Genomic DNA, 19,851 nt, shown 5'->3' with positions numbered 1-19,851 from the left:
CCAACAAAGCGGAGGAGAGAAGCAGCGACGCACGTTATGTCTGCGCAGGAATCAGTCGCAGCAGGCTGCAGCAATAAAGGTATTAATAGGAAAAGTCTAAAATCTAAAACTGCACAGAAGGCTTTCATTAAAATGGCATCAAAGGTTAAAAGCTGAAAGACACACAAAAAACGTTGTTCTGCTGCTCCAAAGGGATGCAGATCTACGCTGATGCTGCAGGAATGAACAGATCCTGAAGAATCCTCCTTCATTCCTGAGTTTGGGTTTATATACATGAAAAGATCTACTATCATCGACTGCTTTAACGAACGTAACCTTCCTATCCATCGAGTCCCGCATTCCTTCCTGTGCTTCGGCGATGCTGTCACTTGTAGAGTAAAGCATTATTCCAGTTGTGGGGCATAAATGATGAACACCAGGGTGCCCTATACATTTACTGCATGGGGGGGGGGGGGGGGGGGGGCATGATTTAGGGGGTAATAGGGCAGCCGTGCCAGAAAGCGGCCTCTGAGGAGAAGCTAACCAGGATGGATGATTCCTTATTTCCCACCACATCCGCCTCCCACTCCTCGCAGGCCGTGATGGTGAGCAGAACATCTATTCTTATGTCACCTTCTCCTCTCACATGGTGATGTGATTTGAGTAGGCTGCAGTATTCCTAGAATATGGCAGTTTTTTAATGATCAAATAATGTCATATTACGGGGGGGGGGGGGGGACAGCTGCTGTTTCCTGTCTCTGGGAATCACAGGGACGCTCCAATCCCAGCCCCCCATCCAGGGAGGGTGGGGTTTCCCTCAGATGGAGCAGGGGCAGCAGGTGTGTGTGCTCGGCTGCAGTCTAGAACATGGATGAGTGCCTGTAAATGGAGTCTCTGAGGGGTTCAACCATAGACACATCTGTTTTGGACCATACTGCTGCAGGTGCATTGTGGGTAATCCTACTTGTTCCCAAGGTCACAGTAGCCATGACAAGCCAGCGCTCAGTGATGAATGTGACCCAAAAGGCCAAACAGATGCAATTCCATCCTGGGACACACACAAGTGTGTGCTGGGGCAGGGGGGGATGTGGATAGCCAGAGGGATGCTGCTTGGTGTCCATCATGCCCCCCCCCCCCTACATGTTAAGAAGTCGAGAGCGTAGCAGAGCCTGATATAATCAGATCTCATCGAGATGTAAAAACGTAGAGCTCAAGTGGAATAAATATTGACAAGACCTGGGGAAAAAAACACTTATTTTACAACTACACCATTTCTGTTATCTTGACCTCCATCTGATTTTGAAACCGAACCGACTGAAACGTCAGACTGCAGCGGGCTGAAAATTAATCTGCCTGAATTGAACTTTTTGGAAGCTTTGAGACTTGTGAAAAGGAAACGTTAATAGATTTCGGGCTGGAGCCTAAAGCTTCTTCTTTTGAGTGATTAGTTTACTTTCCTTTTCTTCAAAAACGAAGCAATTAAAAAGACTGAATGGCTTTTTAGGATTTATTTGTTATGATGGTTGAATTTTAAGGATACACAGTACAATGGTAAACAAACAACAGTCAACAATCATACAACTTGAACTTTTTCACAAGATGGATCCATTTCCCCTTGGCGTCATCTTTTTGGTGAAGATTAGATGTTTTGTGAGCGAAACAACCTCCCAGGATGCTTCCCATCGTGCCTCAACATTAAAGTCCATTAAAAAGCCGGAATAAAATTATATCATCTATGGGAGCCAAAAAGGCCCACGTTGAGTTCAAATAATAAATAAGTGAAACATCAGGTTTCTTAAGAGCCCACGGGACATTACCGTTGAAGTGCTCGCATCAGATTTCCTACCGAGCCGACCTGTCTCTTCTCCAAAAGGTTTGCAACATGTTTCTCTGACAAATGGAAGTCGAATTGCGCAATGATCTGAAACTGAATGTTCGACGGTCAACAAAATCCAGATGTGGAGCGAGAGTGCTTGTTCCGAGGAAGTTCTCTCAAATTCTGTTATCCCCCGCAGGACATTGTGTGACGGGTGATTCCCGGTAAGGTCAGAAACCATCCCACCTGATCAGTCCAAAATCGCTGTGCACAAGTATTTAGGTGTGACTGATCCAAAACATCCAAGAGCATTTTTGTTTCGCTCACACATCAACAGCACGCTACGCTCATGATTACCGAACTGCCCCATCAGGTAGAGAAGAGGAACGTACATTTGATTGAATCGCGTTAAAACTCCCTTCTACTTTTCGGTGGAGAAGGCTCTCTTCATGAGCGGAGGGGGGGTCTTTCCTGCTTCGTAGAGATTCTCGGGAGGAGGGGAGCTCAAGCAGCACCAGTCTGGAATCCGGCCCGTCTGGCTGTAGTAGTCTCGCGACACCGACCTGCTGCCCAGGACGTCCTGCAGCGCTCCAAAGATCGCACCTGGAGAGCGAGATGATGTGAATACAGAGCGGGCTTTTCCCAAATGGTGTAAAAGCCTTTCAGCCGTTCTCTTAAAAAAAAAAACGGCTTTTTAAACGAGTTTACTCTGATAGTTCAGCGGTTACTGATAACTATTTAAACGTAAACTCATTTCTGACCCCCGAGCCAGGCGGTGCAGTTGGGCTTGGCAGGTGGAGCGTGTAATCGCAGGCTCTTGCTTGCCAGCACGCTGCTGTACTTGGGTTTCTCCACCAGGAGGCGTATTTCCGCCAGGAGCCGGTGCAGGAAACCAGGCAGCATGGCCGTGCCCCCGATCACCACCAGGTTCTCTGACAGAACCTTGCGGGCGTCGATGGGGCACTGCAGGGAAACACAGGCAAACATGTTGACTGATTACGTCTCTGAGGCGGGCGATTCCAAATGCATGCTTTTATTTCAGCTCCATCTTTGCTTCAATCATTTTACACACCCCGATGCATTTCCTGTCATGAAAGAAAGAAAGAAAACTAAATATCTACCAACGACTCCTCCCAGTCCTGCAGCAGCTGCGACGCTACAAGTTTAGCTTTAAATGAAAATCAAATGGCAGGAATCACCGGCGTTAGGTTTTTTTAATCGCGTTAATCAAATTTTTTAATCTCTAACTTTACTGCTTGTGTGTTTCCTTTTTATAAAATCCTTTTATGCGTTGGGCTTTTTGTGCCGGGGGTGGAATAGTCAGTGACGCCCTGAAGTGGACACTGATTGGGTGGGAGGCGGGAGGGACAAGGCGAGGAGCGCGTTATTGTTTGGGTTTTTTTTCACCTTGACCAGAGCATCAAGTATAAGAGATGCTACGCTCTTCTCTTCATTGTCCTGTTCAAACAGAATCTCCATCACAGAGTCCCTGGAAGCCAAAGAAGACACATTAAAAAAGACATTTCATAGATGGACATTTAGACATCAACGCCAGAGAACAATGAGCACACTAAAAGAAAAAAACAACTTTTAAATGTCTTTATTTGCTTAACTACCTGATGGATCCTTTGATGTGCAGGATTTTCTCACCATCCAGAGGATAATCAACGTCAGGAGGAGGGGCCGGGCGCTAAAGAAAGATTCACAGGAAAAGAAGAAACGGAAAAATAAATCTACTGAACGCAGACGGAGGAGATCGACGTTCTAAAGACCAGTCGACAGCTCAGGTACCTCCGCTGCACCGTCCAGGTTAAACTTTGCCTCTTGGATCTTAAAGCCTCTCTGCAGGTCACTGACAAAACAAGTTCGGACTGTTGGAAACAAAATAAAACCAATAAGCATCAGACTCGTTCCAACATTAAGAGCTGCAGCCAACAAATTACACTTGATATCCTGCAAACTGTTTATTGTCCGACTATTATATCCCAGAGGTTGAATTGCGTGGTGAAAACACTTTCGGGCTTGATTTTGTATTTGTCGTTTTCTTTTGGGAACACTGAAAAGAGGAATAATAGCTGTGTTCATAATCCTCATGGGAGACGAGCAGTCAGACTCACCTTTGATGTCCTCCACGGTCTCCTCTGGGATGCTCCCTGAAGAAGATAAGAAATAAAAAAGATGTACATAAATCCTGATTTTGGCCACTGAAGTCCACTTTTCCTCTCATTTCACTTTAATGTTAGATTTATTGAAGCTTCTTCCATCGAGGGAAAGTATAGAGGAAACTCTTAAAAATAGACTCGCGTGCATAATTCACAAATAGAGAAAGAGATTCATTTGAAATTGTAGCAAGTCCTTATGAATAATGAATGAAGCATGATGGCTCAAAGCGATTGTGTGTTTCTGCTCGGTTATTTAAAAAGACGAAGAAGCACACGTCCATCCGAGTGTATTTGCAGTTTGATGAAATTACCAATTGCAGCTGGGACGCTCTGCCCGGCGGTGGTGTCTGTATCCACAGTGCACTGTTCCACAAGAAGTCCGTCCAGCTCTCTGCAGGAAATACAGAAACGGGGCTCCAATACGCAGACGCAAACGTTTTTGCCCCACAAGAAAGAAAGCCCGACATCTTTTAACGGCCGTATGCAAAGTCACAATGAGAGAGTTACTCACTTATGGATGGCTTTTCCCCCCAAAGGCAAAGCCTCCCAGGCTGGCAAAATAGGAGTGCATTCGTAAACCTGTTGACGGTTAAGGTGGTAGCAGATTATCCTATCGTTTCTTACGTTCACCAGCAAACTATCAAACCATCACTTAATTGCGACAAAGAAATCTTCCTGCATCTCATCCACACATTCAGGAATGATAAACGAGACATTGTGGTTTACTAATGAGTTAAGGCAATGAAGTCACTAAGCGACACAGCAACGACGCACTGACCCAACTCAGCACAACCTTTAATAAGTGTGGATTAACGCAGAAGCGTCCACGCCCACAGAGAAATGAAATCCTTCATTGCTTGAAGTGCAGCGTGACAGGAACAGGATACAGGGAGGACCAACGTCTCCGTGTAGCCGCAGTCCATCACGAGAGCGGAGTTAATGCCCAGAGTCATGACAGCCATGAGGTGACTGGGGGCAAACAGCACGGAGGGTACCTGAGGATTACCGTCAAAAACAACAATGCTGAACACGCTCTAAGCCGTCAGTAGATCTGAACATAAACTGTTACCGCTTGTCAAACTTACCATACTCTTTACTGTAGCTTCTATAAAACACCGATCTACCTGCTTTTCGTACCTCAAACTGTTTGAAGAACACCTTGGTGAGTGTTTCTCTGAAGTGAGATGGGCAGAGGATGGACTCGATGATGACCACTCTTCTGTCACGGGGGTTCACCAGCAGGTGTCTGATTGAGGTAGAAAATGTTCTGTCTATAGGCGGTAATGCCGTTTTATTTATTCTTCCCTTTGATGAATAGATAATGAAGCAAAGTCTTACCTGAAGTACAGTATGTGGATAAACTCTTTGAGGATGACATACAGCTCCTCTGTGTTGATGTTGAATTGAACCACCTTGATGGCCTGAAAGTGACAGATCACAAACATTTATCACAGCTTTCAAACTCCTTTCCAAAATGATTAAAATCAACCCAGCAGAGATTTCTCCACCTGCTGCCGTCCTGGTTTCCGGATTTCGCTGGGAATTATGAACCTGGGCCCCGTTTCCCCTGCAAAGCCACATCTGCAAGGAAAATAATCTGTCAACGGGGCATGCTCGAGGAACAAACCGTTGACTCGAAATCAAATTATTTTAGTGAAGTGCATATAAATAAGAACACTGTGTAAGTTAAATGTGGGCCAGCAGCGCTCATAATATCTGTCCGATATCAAAGCTAGTGACGCTCAATCTTTCATTTTAGCTCCACATTAGCATGAAGAAGAGCACACTGACAGATCTAGTTGGTATCGACTAGCTAACATGGTAACAACGAGCATCTATTTGAACAATTATACATAGTTCGTTTCTTGTATTAACAAACTACGCAGAGCTGCCCGTGCCCAGTGAACCAGGACACGGGCAGCTCATTGCAATAGCAACCGCTAGGCTAACATCATGCTAACAGAATGGCTCTGCTAAAACCCACTTTGTGTAAGCTGCTCCCAGGTCAATGACGATGGCAGTCTTCTCTCCTCCGCTCCCCAGCCCATCAAATAAGGGCATTTTACTATTATTTTTTTATCACGCCGAGGCAAAACAAAATGTCAATAGCGTTGCCAGACACAAATTTAGACCATAGCTCAAGGATTAAAAAAAAATATATGTGTTGTCTTCCGTTTGGGGTCCTTAGAAACGGAATGACGTCATCAGATATTGCCTGATCAAAATCAGAATCAGCATCCTGGAATAATTCCATAGGGAAATTATATTACACTTAACTGTGAAAACTTTAACTAGAAAATTGCGCAGAAGCTCCAATAAGCAGCTCATTGCCCTCCTATTTGGATTGACACCATCCACACGATGACCTGGATCATCACCAACATTGTTCTTGGTAGGAAAAGTAAAAGAGCTTAATCAGAACTAAGCTGATTAAGATATCTCATCAATTGCTTTTGTAATAGATTTTTAATTTTTAAATTGACTTTGTGGACACTCTGTAGTTCAGAAGTAGTTTTTGACGAATGACTGCATCCTCACATGTTGATTTTCACATGATGACAAGTTCATATTTATTTACTGTGTATAAACAAAATACCTTAAATGATATTACTGCAGCCTCTTATAGTGACCCTTGGTAAAGACGGTATTCGGTCGCAGCGCTTGTGAGGCGCCCACAGAGAGAGAGAGAAGACTTGGAGCCAGTGAAGCCGAGCTGCACAATATTCTCTCCCAGTTTGCGGTCCAGTATCCTGAATTCGCACCACCTGTTTTTTTTTTTTGTACATTCTGCCTCCTCCAGCTGATCAGAGATCAGCCATGAACACCAGCAGGTAAATGCGTTATTATCTTGTTTTTCCTCCAATGTTAGAATGTTGATGACGCGTAACGCAATTTGTTTACAATGCAAACGCTGGAGCGATATAAATAAATATATATATATATATATATATATATATATTATTTAAGTGGTGGTCTGCACGAGCTGAATGCCTGACTGTTAACTGTATTGATCGCACGGGGAGGTGCGCGAGCAGAAGGTGTCTTGTTTTGTAACGACGTTGGACGGTGCGTCGTCAGAACTGATCTCTTTCATTCATTCGGTCGGTCTCTCGGTAAAAGGGTGTCACCCTCGCAGCAGCAACAGCGGCTGGTTATTGCGCATGTGAGGTGAAACAAACGCGTTTTAAATCCACTTTATTATATGATCGTGCGGCTTTCAGAGAGATGCTCGTTTGTCCGTCCGTAAATGCGAGATTCGGGGATCCATCTGTAGCGCGTCCTAGAGGATCGAAGCCTGGTGCTATTTATAGATCAGTGGCAGAGAGGTGCCAAGGACTGCCGTGTCAGTTTACTTCTTTCTCTCGATCCTTCTAATTATTCAAAATGGTGCATTATCAAAATAAATGCAGGCACAACTACACTGTTAAAATTCCAGCGCTCCTCTTTCTGCAATAATCTACAGCTGCACATGTCCCCTCCTCCACCTGTGTCTCTTTGTCCAAGTATCAGTTGCATGGCTTTGTTTTATGTTGGAGACAGGAATGGTTCACACGCAAGTTAGCATCACCTCAGCCGATCAGCTTTTTTTTTTTTTTCTGTCCACTCTCGGCAGGCATTGAGGCGAATAATAATTTTTAAAAAAGGATGCCGATGTTTGGAATGCTTCAGCTCCTCCTGCTGGTTGGACCCTGTCTCCGTGTCTATGGAAACCCCGTCCGCCTGCTGGATCTCAACACCAATCAGGAAAGCAGCTGTGGTGGCCCCCGGTGTGCCGCCTCAGGAGCAACTGTTGGGTCAACTCGCACGGATATGAAACCTGAGCAAGATAAAGAGCATTCAACTGGCCTGATGCAAAACACAAGTGCAGGAGGGAAGGATGATTTACACGGACATCCCAAGAGGACAGATTTCACGACGCAACCAGGACACGGAGACGCCCTTGATGGGAGATCTGGGCTGAATCTGGACGGGAGAGATGCAAAGAGTGAGGCAGAGAAGTTCTGGAGCACATCTGAGGTGGGGCAAGCCCAAAGACAGTCGGACTCAGCTTCGGTGCTGCCTCATGATCCACATGGCAAAGAGAAAGACATGCTCGCCACCAGCAAGCCTATGTTAAGATCTATGGGTGGGGGGGAGCAGTTAGACGCGGCTGTTAGAGATGGTGATGAGGACCGGACAAAGCGATCTGGCTATAGTGATTCCCCGCAGACTCAAGGCCCAGAAACTCGATCATCTACAGAACTTCCATATCCTGAGAAACTGGCTTTCCAGAGTCCCATTCCTCCCTCAGCATTTATCTCATCCCAGAGCTCCACACTTATACCAACTTGGAGCCACGATGCTACAATATCCTCCCTCCCAGATCCGCTGTTGCCAGAAATCGAACCAAAACTGATGCCCAGAGAGGACGGACTGGAACGTCTGTGGACTGAGGCTGGTGGTGGTGAGTTATTTATTTTGATGGAATATACTCATATAAAGTGTTTCAGGTGTGGATTTTCATTTGGTAAAATGTTCTTTAATCCCATTTTTAATCATGACAAATATCCATCCATCTTCCACCCCTATCCGGGGCTGGACTTCCCCCTCCTCAGCCGCCTCTCGGATTTGGGGGTGCTGATCCTCATCTAACTTCGCTTCACCCTCGGCTGCAAACCGCCCCAGTCCATGTTGGAGGTCCAGGCTCGAAGACGCCAACAGGAAAACATCGTCCACAAAAAAAAAAAGCAGAGATGAAATCTTGTGATTTCCCCAAACCATGACAAATATGAAATATTTTTAAACAACCCCCTCTTTAATTTTCCCTCAGCTGCGCTTTGAACTCTTCTGAAAGGAATGAAAAACTGGCTTCTGTCATACGGTGCTTTTCTATATGCCGCCCTCTGAATTCTAACCCTTAACCCTTTACTCACTGAACCTAGCATCGTCATTCCAATGTCTCAGACTGACTTTTGACCATGCTTTCATGTCCACACTGTCTTCTTAATTCTGTGCTTGTGTTGACACAATTTCAGCGGACACCATGGCCCCCCTGTCTCAGGATGAAACCACAGAAGGCACCATGTCGTCGGAGGCGCTCCCGCTCATCTTTGAGCCGTCTGAAGATGCCGCACCAGAGGCGCCGCCGGCAGCAGCATCAGCATCAGCACCAGTGGGCATACCGGTGCCCAGCGGCGCTCACACTCTTCTGGCCACGCCTCCGTCAGAGGTCGATCTGGAACAGCTGGACGGCGCTTCGAACGCTCCACCGCTGCTGATTCCTGACTGGACGTCACCGTGGCAGACATCCGGAGCCGAACTGGTGGAGCCGATCGGCTCCCTGTGCCCGTCCGGTTCTCCGGCTGAGACGGAAGATCATTCTGAGAGAAGTGAGAGAGGTGATGCATCAGGACACGCCAACTGAGCAAATCCCAAAGTCAACAACAACGATTTATCTTATTACTCATATTTGCATGTTTTAGCCTTTCTGTCGTTGTGGCACAAATCACGTATACTTCAGTCAAGCATGACGAGTTTCCTGCATGGTAATATTGTATGAAATGTTTGAAGATTTTTATTTTCATTTTTTTTAAACAAAACTACCCCCCCCCCCCCCCAGCAGCCTGTTGTGGAGACTTGAAAAACGTAACAAAAAATGCATTATTTTGCATACAATATTTCTGAATTTCAAATATTACTTGGATATACTGTATATACATATATTGCTGTGTGTCTGGCCTTATATTTTACTATTTTATATTTTTACCAGCACTCATTTAAATCAGAAAACTACCAATTATGACACACAATAATATTAATTTTTGCGTAGTTTCGACATAAACGAACGGTAACCCACCACAGGCTTTCAAAGAGCTGCGAGTTTGAGCGATTCTGTGTGTGCTAAATGCTCCAGTTCTCTTGCTTTCTCACGACACGCATTATAGGTGCTGTGAGGACACCAAACCTCGAGGAGAACTTGCCCTCTGCTGGTCTCTCCTCCTCTTCCCCCTCCTCCTCCTCCTCCTTCCAGCATGTTATGACAACAATAACAATGTCAACCCATGAGCACAAATCCAGATCAGGGATTGAGGAGATGAAGTCAGAGGGTAAGACGAGTGTCATTTCTAACTGGGGGGGGGGGGGGGTGGACATTCAATTTAATTCATGTCTCAAAGGGCAAACAGTTCGTATGGAGTTTTAAAAGATTAAAAGCACATAGATGATTTTTTTCTTTTGTTCCAACAGAAGAGCAAGATGAAGATGATGATGAGAACTTTGAGGAGTCCGTGGAGGATGAGAGCGAAGAGGACTCAACAGGAATAACTAAAGCATCCTCAACGCAGACGCCGTACGGCCTCATCCCTCCTCCTCCCCCTCCTCCTCCTGTCTGGGTTCAGCACAACCAGGGCCTGAGTATGAGACCGTGCTTTCTAAATCAGATCTCAAAAAGCCTTGGAGTTCTTCACGTGCTGCAACAGAGACACTGAAACGTGTGAACCGCTTCGGTGCATGAAACGAATAGTTAGGTGCCGAATTAACCAACGAGATGTGTGTTTCTTTCCCTCAGTGCGGAGCTGGCTAGAACTAATCAGGGAAAAGGTAAGACGGCCCCCCTATTGCCAATGGAAAGGCTCCGCTTTCCAGAAAATACTTCAACGCTGTTTTGACCTCTGCCCCCCCCCCCCGTGGCAGGCGGGCTATGTGTCGGGGATGTTGGCCCCTGTGGGCATCGGCATCACCGGGGCCCTGCTAATCGTCGGCGTCCTCTACAGCATCAGGATGATTCATCGCAAAAGGAGGAACAGCTTCAAGCAAAAGAGGAGGAAGGTCAGACAGCCAGAGGTCAATACCCTTCACTCATCGCTTATGTCTTGCTCCACACGTTGCTGCTGCGGATCTTGTTGTCGAGCAGTGAGTTTCATTTTCCTCCCTAGCAACCACGAGAGCCCGGGATCAGCCGCCAGGACCAGGCCATGCTGCTGGCCGACAGCTCTGAAGATGAGTTCTGATCGGAACCCTCCGTTTGTCCTCCTGTAATGGAACTCAGTGAATAAACCCATCGCCATGACTACTGGATCTCTAATCACCCTGGGCTGTTTGACTCTGACTCATCCGAACCAGAGTGCGACCGTGTTTAGGGCACACTTTGCACTGGCTGCACAAAGGTCAGTTTGCACCCCATAAACACAATGGAAGCACTTTCCTGAATGCTGTCAGGCGCTGTTGAGCGTAATGGCGAGGCAGGGCTGGGGCGTTGCATTTAGACAAAAAAAATAAAATAAATAATGCTGCTTGTAAAAATAAGAAAAGAAATATGGATTAGCAGGGTATTGGTAAATTAAGGTTTGACTTTTGAGAGTTGAAATTGTGGACCAGCAAGTTTCCTTTCCAGTAATAATAATAAGTGCAGTGGAGAGTTGCATTACATAAATAATGTAAATGTTTACTGTATGTTGCTGGGTCAGTCATGTGAGTGTAAATAGCTTTTTTAATTTCTCGCTTCACATCCGGGACCTGATTCAGAGTCAGGGAAATACTTCACTCGCTTTTTTTTGCAAAAGCAACCCTGCAAGACTAAACTGAGGGCACCCACTTACATGACACATCTGCAGGATACCAAGAGAACTGCAGAAACGGAAGCTAGCTCAGAAGTGCTTTTCTTAAAAGGAGACCAACACGTATTAATTGTATTAATAAGACGTATTAATTTTTGTTAATCGATTTAGACAACAAATGAAGAAAATGTTTTGACGTCTCAATAACGGCATCTTTTTGAGATGTAACGAGTTGTAACCAAATCCTCACTCCGACAAAGTGGAATAGATTTATAAGAATGAAATATCTCTGAACACACTGTTACTCATTAATAATAAGAGTGATGGAAATGTAAAACCTCGTCTGTTGCGGTCTTCGGAAAACTTTTGTGTACCGTCATGAACTATCCGACATGCTTAATGTCAAAGCGCCTGTTTATATGCAATAACGCTGTTTTAGGGAAATTGTGATGTAATGTTGTGCACAGCTCCGTCTCTTTATGTAGATATGAAACGTGTGATTAAAGAATTCTTTCAGACTTCTGCTCGTGGCCCTTTTCTCTCCTTCAGCTTGATTACAGACGATGCAGTAGACGACGACCACCTCAGACAACAGACAACAGAATCCAGTTTACAGCATTAAAAAAATCAAATAATTTATTTCTGTGTTCTTTTTTTTTCCTTTTTCTTTTTGAAATAAAAGCTATTGGACATTTCCAGATCAAAATCAAGAGGTGGGACAAGGGGGAAACAAAAAAACCCGACATGCACACTTCCTGGACGGCGACCCCCTGGGTTTGTCTTCAGGACCGCAGCTTTATGTTTAAGTAGATTTGGTCAAACGAATCTCGTTTGTCTGGCCAAAATCGGGATTCTTGGGCAATTCTTGATTGTAACGCATTAAAAAATGAACGATGGCAGACGTCACCCCGGGTGAGGACACAGAATTGGGGTTATGATTGTTAGAAGAGGCCGGCTGGACGACGCAGCGGTCATCCAGGACGAGAAAACAAAAACCAAAGCCTGCTTCTGACATCCGTCAAAACACTGAACTGGCATGTCAAGTCAAAGTTCTTCAGAGAGAGATAAGAGCAGCAGATCCATGACGACACGCTGGAATCGATGAAGCCCTTCCGTCTGTGATCACGGCATCGACAGCAAACTTTGGCTCTTTCCTAAAGAACTAGATTACAAAGCCTTTTCCTCCAGGATCTAAAGAACCTCCTCATTCTCACCCCTGCTGTGACAAAAGGCAGACCGACACATCCTCTGAAGATTCAACGCTTCAAAAACAACCAAGAGGAGTTTGAGCAAGGCGGCCGCTGAAATTTGAACCATGTCAGACGAGCAGTGAAGACGATGCTTTGGGATTAGAGTATTTTCATATGACCTCTATGAACAGCTCGTCATCCTCAGTCCACATCTGGATGGGGCTAAAGCAGCACAGAAAATAACATTTCAATCTCATAAATCAACCCAAACTGCCCACTTCCCAACATGCTGTCAACATAGTGGACGACAAACAGAAATCTGGAAAAAGAAAGGGGGGGGGGGGGTCACCTGATCCATTGAGTCAAATGCAGACACAAAGTTAGAGACCGGCTGATGGTGTGGATGTCAGGTCTGTAACCCCCCCCCCCCCAAAACACCATCCTGTAGTTTGATTTGACTCGACCTCGTCGCTCCTCAAATCAGGAGTGTCCTCAATATTTTGTCGCAGATTCCGCTCTGGTTGTGTCGCAGTGCTTCCTACTCCTACTCTGAATATTGCAGGCAGGGTAAAACCACACAGAGGACCGCTTGCATAAGTTCAGAACCTACGAGAAAAACGGTAGTTTACTTAAAATTGCTTTCGCAACCTGCTCAAAATCAGGAAACTGTGTCACCGATGTCCTTTCTGCTGAAGTGGGCGCAGTCTTATCATAGAATGCTGTACATGTAAGGCTGGAGAGCAAAACACGGCAGCTCTAAAGGCTCTGATTCCCCTGTGCAGGGGGGGGGGGCTGACAGAGTGAAAATAACAGAGTCATACATGCACATACACACTGCAGCAATTTCCAAAGAAGTGCATGTTATCTTTGCTGATTTTTACTTTGTAGCAAACCTTATTTGCTATCGTTAGTGTGGAGCATCAACTCCAGACCGGAGATGATGCTCAAAGTGGTAGCGAGGTTGGTCGTGTATTCAGTTTGGGCACCTGGGAAGTGCACCGCGGACTCAGCTGCTTCTGCAGCAGCGTGAGGTTGTAAAGGTGGAAAAGCAGATCCATCTAAATAAACTGAAAGAGGAAGAATACTTGTCTATTTCCCCCTCCACCCCCCCCCAACCCCTGCACACAGCATACCCAAAACGCAAATCCAGAGCAGAACCGGGCCAAAGAATCCGTTAGCAGGCGGATTTACTGCCGCTGTGGCGCAGAATGCTAATAGACTGGGTGGCACTTGCAACGAGGACGAACAAATTAATCTAAAAAGGAGTACGCTGAGATGGCTAGGGCATAGAAGTCTCTTTAAGGGACCGCATATTCTCCTTTTTTTTGGGGGGGGGGGGGGGGGGGGGGTTGCAACAGCTGGCAGTGCATTCGGGAAAGTTCCAAAGAAAAAAATCAACCAATACGATGAGAGGAGAAATTTAGTGAAGAAGACTGACGCAAGAAGGTCAGCCAGAGGTCAAAGTCTGAGGTGCGAATGGAGTGATTTGTTCCGATCAGCTGCTCTGCACCAACATCCTTACACCAAACACAAGGAGGGGCTGGGGGGGTCAGCCTCAGACTGCTAATCAACAGGCACTCTTCACTCACATTAAAATAAATGCATGCATATCTTTACAGGCTTCAGTCCCGGGCGCTGAGGCAAGTAATGAGAACAGCAGCAGGGAGCGACGACTCGCTCGACAGGACGGGATAAAAAATAAAAAATAAAAATAATAATCAGGTAAGAATATTCACGATTCCAATCACGCACTCGCTCGCTGTCACGCAAGCATGTTCACAGTGAATCCAACCACGCCACGTAACCATGAAAACAAGGAGTAAGGTGGAACAAACACGCAGACGCACTCGAGCTTCTCCATCAAACATCCAACCTACAAGGTTAAAAAAAAAAAAAAAAAAGGAAACTCCACTAATATATTCTTCCCAGTCTGTTTCCTTTATTCTTGTGTTGTTGATTTCCAAAAGTCTGTCTCAGTCCTTGCAGGAATTGGCCAGCCCCCCCCCCCCTCGAGGGTGTCGGACGCACATCCTCGCACTCCCGGCTCGATGCAGCGTCCAGGATTGAAGGTCAAAAAGGTCACCTGATCCCCAGTCAAAGTCATCCCTGGGGCCACCGTCGCCTGCCCCCCCTCCTCAGCACAGAAAGTGTCAGGGCCTCTTGATTCAAACGTCGGGGTGGTGTGTCGGGCCTGAACAACCATTGTTGGTTTGGTTGCACGTCTACGCACGCCCACGTGCACACTCCTGCGTGTGTTGGTGAGAACATCAGAATGAAATGACCCGGGCAGAGCTGAGGCCCCCCGAGCCGATGGCGTACGAGGTGAGCAGCACCCGCTGTCCCGCCCGTCCCCGCCCCCCCCCTCCGTCCCCCTAGCGGAGCCACAGTTTGAGCCGCAGCGCGTCCACGCCGTTCAGGTAGTATCTGAACAGCCGCTTGTCTCTGACAAACCCCAAGTTCTCGTACAGCTTCAGGGCCGACTTGTTGGTGATTTCAGTCTCCAACACAACCTGAGGACACAAATAAATACGTCAGCGCGGCGCAGCCTACAAAGAGGGATCAACGGCAATTTAATCTACACGTATTCAATGCAGTGGGACAACTTTGTTGTTGAGTCGAGGACAAATGCGTAGGTTCACGATGCGTCTTGTTAGCGAGGAAGCTACATTCACCATGCTTTGAAGAATTCAATTCAAAAAGTATACATGGTGTAAAATAGCTGCTAATTACAGAACCAAGATAGGTATAAAAAAAAAGAAAAAAAAAAGAAAACCCTGTTGATTCTCAAGTACCGAGGCTCTGAACGATGCAGTATTAATATTTGGCATCAGTATTTGCAGTAGCTTGACTGATAGCTTTATAAATGTGTTACAGCGTCAGTCCTCTGTTCTCAGAGAGACGCCAATACGGAACCTAAATTCAAGCAGAAACAAATAGATACCACCAGAAGGGTTAAAGGTGAGCCCCGGTTGCATGTAAACAAAACAGTTGGTCGCTGAAACACAGGTTTGGAACAGCCAACACTGAAACCAAGGTTACTGGCAAAAAAACAAAAAACAAACTAGGACGAGCGAAGGACGGGGAAGAACGGCGAAGCCTTGAAACGCCGGCAGACGCTTTGGTGTTCAACGGTTCAGGCAGAGGACGTTTTAGTACAAAATGAGTCGGCATTAATATCACGAGTGCATGTTCTACGCAATGTCAGGCATAAAGCCCCCGTCGTTAATGGGCACGAATGGGTCGCTGTGTTTTCAGGGCTTTGGAATATGAATTTAAAAAACGGAAGACGTTGAGGATCGATAGATACGTCCCTCCGGGGTGAATAGGTCTGAAGCTCACCTCATCACAGTCCCCCTCCACCATGGCGTAGATGGCCTTCTTCACCAGATTGGTACCTGACACGGACGAGTCCAAGTCAGTGGCATCACAAAACGCATAAGCTTTTCTTTTTTTCTTTTTTTTTATTTAATAGTATGAGAAATACAGAATGCAAACAATTTCACATCCCAGACTTTATAACTTGTCTAAATCATATATACATATATATAAAAAAAAGAGTTGAATAAAAGGTGCCGTCGATCGACAGTCTGGTATTCTGCGTGGGTTTTACTCTCACCGATACTTTTCCTCCTGTGCTTAGAGTCCACTGCCAGCATGGCGATGTAGCCGCGACGGAACATCTTCTTGTGCATGTCAAGCTTACACACGATGGCCCCGACGCACTCCTGCTCCACCATGGCCTGGGGCAGAGACACAACGGTGAGGCGCCCCGTCGCCTGGACCGGTCATCTCTGACACTCGGGCAGTTTCCACACCGTTCTGTCAACCTGCAGGTTCATGTAGCCCTTTGATTTGACCCCCCCCCCCCCCCCCCTGAACCGGAGCCCTTAGTTCACGACCTTCGTACTCACACAAGGAAAGGATGGTCTCGTTTCATTAAGAGGGAATCACAGACACTTTAAAAGCTTGAAATCATGTTTTAAACGTTAAGCTTCCACTGGCTACAGGATCCAGATGTTATCGATAAACTAAAAAGGGATTCTGTGACGTCACTTTTACGTGCATTTCCAGCCGTACTCACCAGAAAGCAGAGCTGCGGCCAGTTGTGAATGAAGTACCTGTACGTGTAGATCGAATAGGGCTCCGACAAGTCCTTGGTGATCAGTCTCATGATCCACGGCATCTGAAGCTCAGACGCGTAACGGACGTAACAAATGCCGCCGCTCTCCTCTCCCGCTCGGCCCGGAGATGCGTTCAGGTCGAGCCGGGCCAGAGCCGCGCTCGGCGGCTGCTGCTGCTGCTGCTGCTGCGGGTCAGCGGGGCTCTCCCCTCGGACGGGCTCGGCAGCGTCCGGCGTGTCGGCGCTCGCCGGTCTCCGGTGCTCCGCGTGGCTGCGGGCCGCCTCGGTTCTCGCGTTGCCCGGCACCCCGTTCATGGTGCTGCTAACCGGGGGAGACAGACCTCCGTTTTCGGACGACAGGCTGCGGCCTTCGCGCTGGCAGCGCTCGCTACTGCTTCTCGCGGCGGAAGCCTCCTCGCCGCTGCCGCTGCTGTCCGCGGACGGCCTCGGATTGTCGGCTCGGTTTCCCGCATACTGGTGGCCGTCGACGTCCCCCGAAGCGCTGATCACGCCGTTCAGCTGCTGCTCCCGTGACGGCATTTTGAGGCGCAGCGCCGCCGGGCTAGTGCGAGCTAGCATAGCTTTCTTATGCTTGACGGACGCTTTGGCTTCGCTCACCCCGGGCGACCTTTTCTCCGCATCGGCGGTCATACGGTCCTCTCTGCGGCCGGCCGGCTCTCCGTCCTCCCCTGGCGGCTCCGCGCTCCCAGCCGCGGGGAAAGGGGGACTGTCCGCCGGGGACGCGGGCAGCGCGCTACTAGGCCCAGGCGGCACTGTGGCCATCCCACCGCATTAAGGTGGAGACTCACACTCGGTAACCGTCGAGCGCAGTCTCATCAACACGGCGAAGGGATTCTCGGTCGATGCGCGCCGTCGCTCATCGAAGATCACATCGATCCTCGGGGTTCGGGCTCGATAATGTGTCCGCCAGCGATGTTTGTCCCCGCTTTCCCCTCGGCTTCCCCGCTACCGCAAATTGCTGTCGCAGCAAACGCCATTGCAACAGCGGCAGACGGTACCGTTTTACGACAGTGCCGTAAACACATGGCAGATGCGGAATTTACGACGCAGGGCTCGGGAATGTGCAAATAAACTTTAAACGCTCATTTCTATTGTTTTAATTAACTGGAATATCTCTTTGAGATATTTACAATAATCAATGTATTTGCCAATGTAAATTCTCAGTGTAAAACCGCATTGGAATAAAAGTGCAAGGAGCTCAAAGGGCAAGTGTTTAACAGTGTCAAGAGATTTAAAGTGATTTGGAAACAAAATATATGATTATTTAGCTTCAGTCAATCTAAAGTTTAACTCTGTTTGTATCCCATCTCTTATCTATTTTTAATTATTTTCTACCAGCAGAGGAGGCCAAGGCGCGCAGTTTCTGGCTAGAATTAATATTTGTTTCCCTTTGCAGAAACGCTGACTCTAATCCAGCAGATGTCGCCTGTAGATCAGTTTGGTTTTGGTCGTCTTCACCCTGTAGTCAATCCTGCATTTAATTAAAACACTTTATTTCTTCACCAACTCTGTCAAAGGGGACTATATCTGAATTATTTGAAGGGCAAGGTTTCAAAACAGTCATGGCTTTTAAAAGTACATCTCATTTTAACCTTATTTTATTGCCCTTTAAGCGTGACGACATGATTTCAGCACTAAGACGCTGGACAGAGGCCGAGAAAATGGCACTGAAATGTGTCTGATGAAATCACCACCAGATTCCATTTTTCGACGCGGCACGGCATTAATGTTATTCTGAGATATCAGAACATGGATTTGTTCTCAAAGGTTCAGTTTTTAAGAATTACTGGTATATTTTCAATGCAATTGTTAATTAAATTCCAGTTTTACATGTCAGACAAATATTAAGATTAAGACTAGCTTTTATTTGTCATTATGCTGTTACACTTTTTACACTGCAAACACACAACGAAATCCATTTACACCCAAGCCCCCCCCCGAAACAACCACACACATCATGCATAGGGGCCCCAGGGCATGCGGAGAGGGCATTGGCAGGTGAAGGCTTCGCCATGATTGTCGCACCTGGAGCAATTGGGGGCGGTGCCTTGCTCAAGGGCACCTTGGCAGTGCCTTGAGGTGTCCTTGAGCAAGGTTTGCAATGTTAACACGACATTTCAAAACAGTTCTCTTTTTATAAAAACCATCCCCAAATCTACTCCACTCATGATTTATAAAACCCAGTGTTGGTTTTAATCCACACATATAGAAGAAGAGAACATGCTCTGGTGTTTATTTGTGTTCAATAAATGTTTAAATTTAAAAGAACATATAAAGCTCACTGATGACTTCATAATAAAGATGAAAACATCATGAATTTGAAATACTAAATCTATTAGGAATGTTTTGTTTCTGTGTCCTTAGGACTGGACAATGTCCTTACTTCAAATATTTAGATGCATCTTTGGAAATAGATGAAATTCACAAGTGACATTGTACAAAACAAACATGACTGGGAGTCACCCTTAGAGAAAGAGACGACTTTAGTCCAGGTTCATGTGCAGAGAGTGGCGGTATCGCTCTGCCGGGTCATGGTCAGAGTACCGAGGTGGATCACTGTACAAACAGGACTGTATGGACTTTCAAGAGCAATAGTTTGCCATTATTTCTCATAAATAGAAAAGAATATCTGATGCATTTTAGAGATATGTTACAAAGAAACAGACAGAGAGATGGGCGTGCAGCAAGAGAAATGGCCCTTTGAAAACTAAGCCTTGGGGCTGAGAACTCTCTGAAGTGCTGGAATCAGACATGCACAATCAGTTCCCCTCTTCAGATCTCCTTTACAGGCCTATCTACTTGAACAGGCTTCTCTTAATTACTTTCTCTATCACTTATTGAGCCGTGCCGGAGACTAGGAGCAGCGGTGTCTTGCCAGATACACTTGGCTGGTTTGAACCCATATTTATATATCTTCCTCCTCACAACCCTGTCCCATTTACCTTCCCTCCCTCCCCTCCTGCTTTCATTCAATGCTGTTCTTGTTTTCTCCATGACTCTCCCCATCCTGCCTTTTCCAAATATCTCC

The 19,851-nt window shown here is 46.5% G+C and overlaps 2 protein-coding genes across 2 annotated transcripts; both read right to left on the bottom strand.

The window, feature by feature from the left end:
* Positions 1 to 1,472: 1,472 nt before the first annotated feature.
* On the bottom strand, positions 1,473 to 6,018 carry actr10 (actin related protein 10). Its single transcript, XM_068753758.1, has 13 exons — positions 5,942 to 6,018; positions 5,466 to 5,538; positions 5,296 to 5,378; positions 5,095 to 5,203; positions 4,845 to 4,952; positions 4,469 to 4,536; positions 4,269 to 4,348; positions 3,913 to 3,948; positions 3,587 to 3,666; positions 3,412 to 3,485; positions 3,203 to 3,284; positions 2,557 to 2,758; positions 1,473 to 2,398 (listed from the first exon to the last, which is right to left on the bottom strand). Exons 1-13 carry the CDS (start codon positions 6,016 to 6,018, stop codon positions 2,217 to 2,219), a joined length of 1,254 nt encoding a protein of 417 aa, XP_068609859.1. The 3' UTR covers positions 1,473 to 2,216.
* An 8,124-nt stretch (positions 6,019 to 14,142) lies between these two features.
* On the bottom strand, positions 14,143 to 17,762 carry naa30 (N-alpha-acetyltransferase 30, NatC catalytic subunit). Its single transcript, XM_068753884.1, has 4 exons — positions 16,764 to 17,762; positions 16,299 to 16,422; positions 16,022 to 16,077; positions 14,143 to 15,192 (listed from the first exon to the last, which is right to left on the bottom strand). The coding sequence occupies exons 1-4, from the start codon at positions 17,583 to 17,585 to the stop codon at positions 15,055 to 15,057; spliced, it is 1,140 nt and encodes a 379-aa protein (XP_068609985.1). The 5' UTR covers positions 17,586 to 17,762; the 3' UTR covers positions 14,143 to 15,054.
* Between the last annotated feature and the right edge of the window lie 2,089 nt (positions 17,763 to 19,851).

Source organism: Brachionichthys hirsutus, chromosome 20 (assembly GCF_040956055.1).
Source record: "Brachionichthys hirsutus isolate HB-005 chromosome 20, CSIRO-AGI_Bhir_v1, whole genome shotgun sequence".
NCBI lineage: Eukaryota > Metazoa > Chordata > Actinopteri > Lophiiformes > Brachionichthyidae > Brachionichthys > Brachionichthys hirsutus.
This window is presented reverse-complemented; position numbering and strand designations above follow the sequence as displayed.

What these genes read in the sequence shown, in the direction of transcription:
- actr10 (XM_068753758.1), bottom strand. Translation starts at nt 6,018, where the DNA reads ATGCCCTTATTTGATGGGCTGGGGAGCGGAGGAGAGAAGACTGCCATC. An exon ending in TGTTCTTCAAACAGTTTGAG is followed by an intron (nt 4,953 to 5,094) that starts GTACGAAAAGCA and finishes GGTAATCCTCAG; the next exon opens with GTACCCTCCGTGCTGTTTGC. An exon ending in CTGCACCGCCTGGCTCGGGG is followed by an intron (nt 2,399 to 2,556) that starts GTCAGAAATGAG and finishes CTCGCTCTCCAG; the next exon opens with GTGCGATCTTTGGAGCGCTG.
- naa30 (XM_068753884.1), bottom strand. Translation starts at nt 17,585, where the DNA reads ATGGCCACAGTGCCGCCTGGGCCTAGTAGCGCGCTGCCCGCGTCCCCG. An exon ending in GGCCGCAGCTCTGCTTTCTG is followed by an intron (nt 16,423 to 16,763) that starts GTGAGTACGGCT and finishes TCTCTGCCCCAG; the next exon opens with GCCATGGTGGAGCAGGAGTG. An exon ending in GCACAGGAGGAAAAGTATCG is followed by an intron (nt 16,078 to 16,298) that starts GTGAGAGTAAAA and finishes CGTCCGTGTCAG; the next exon opens with GTACCAATCTGGTGAAGAAG.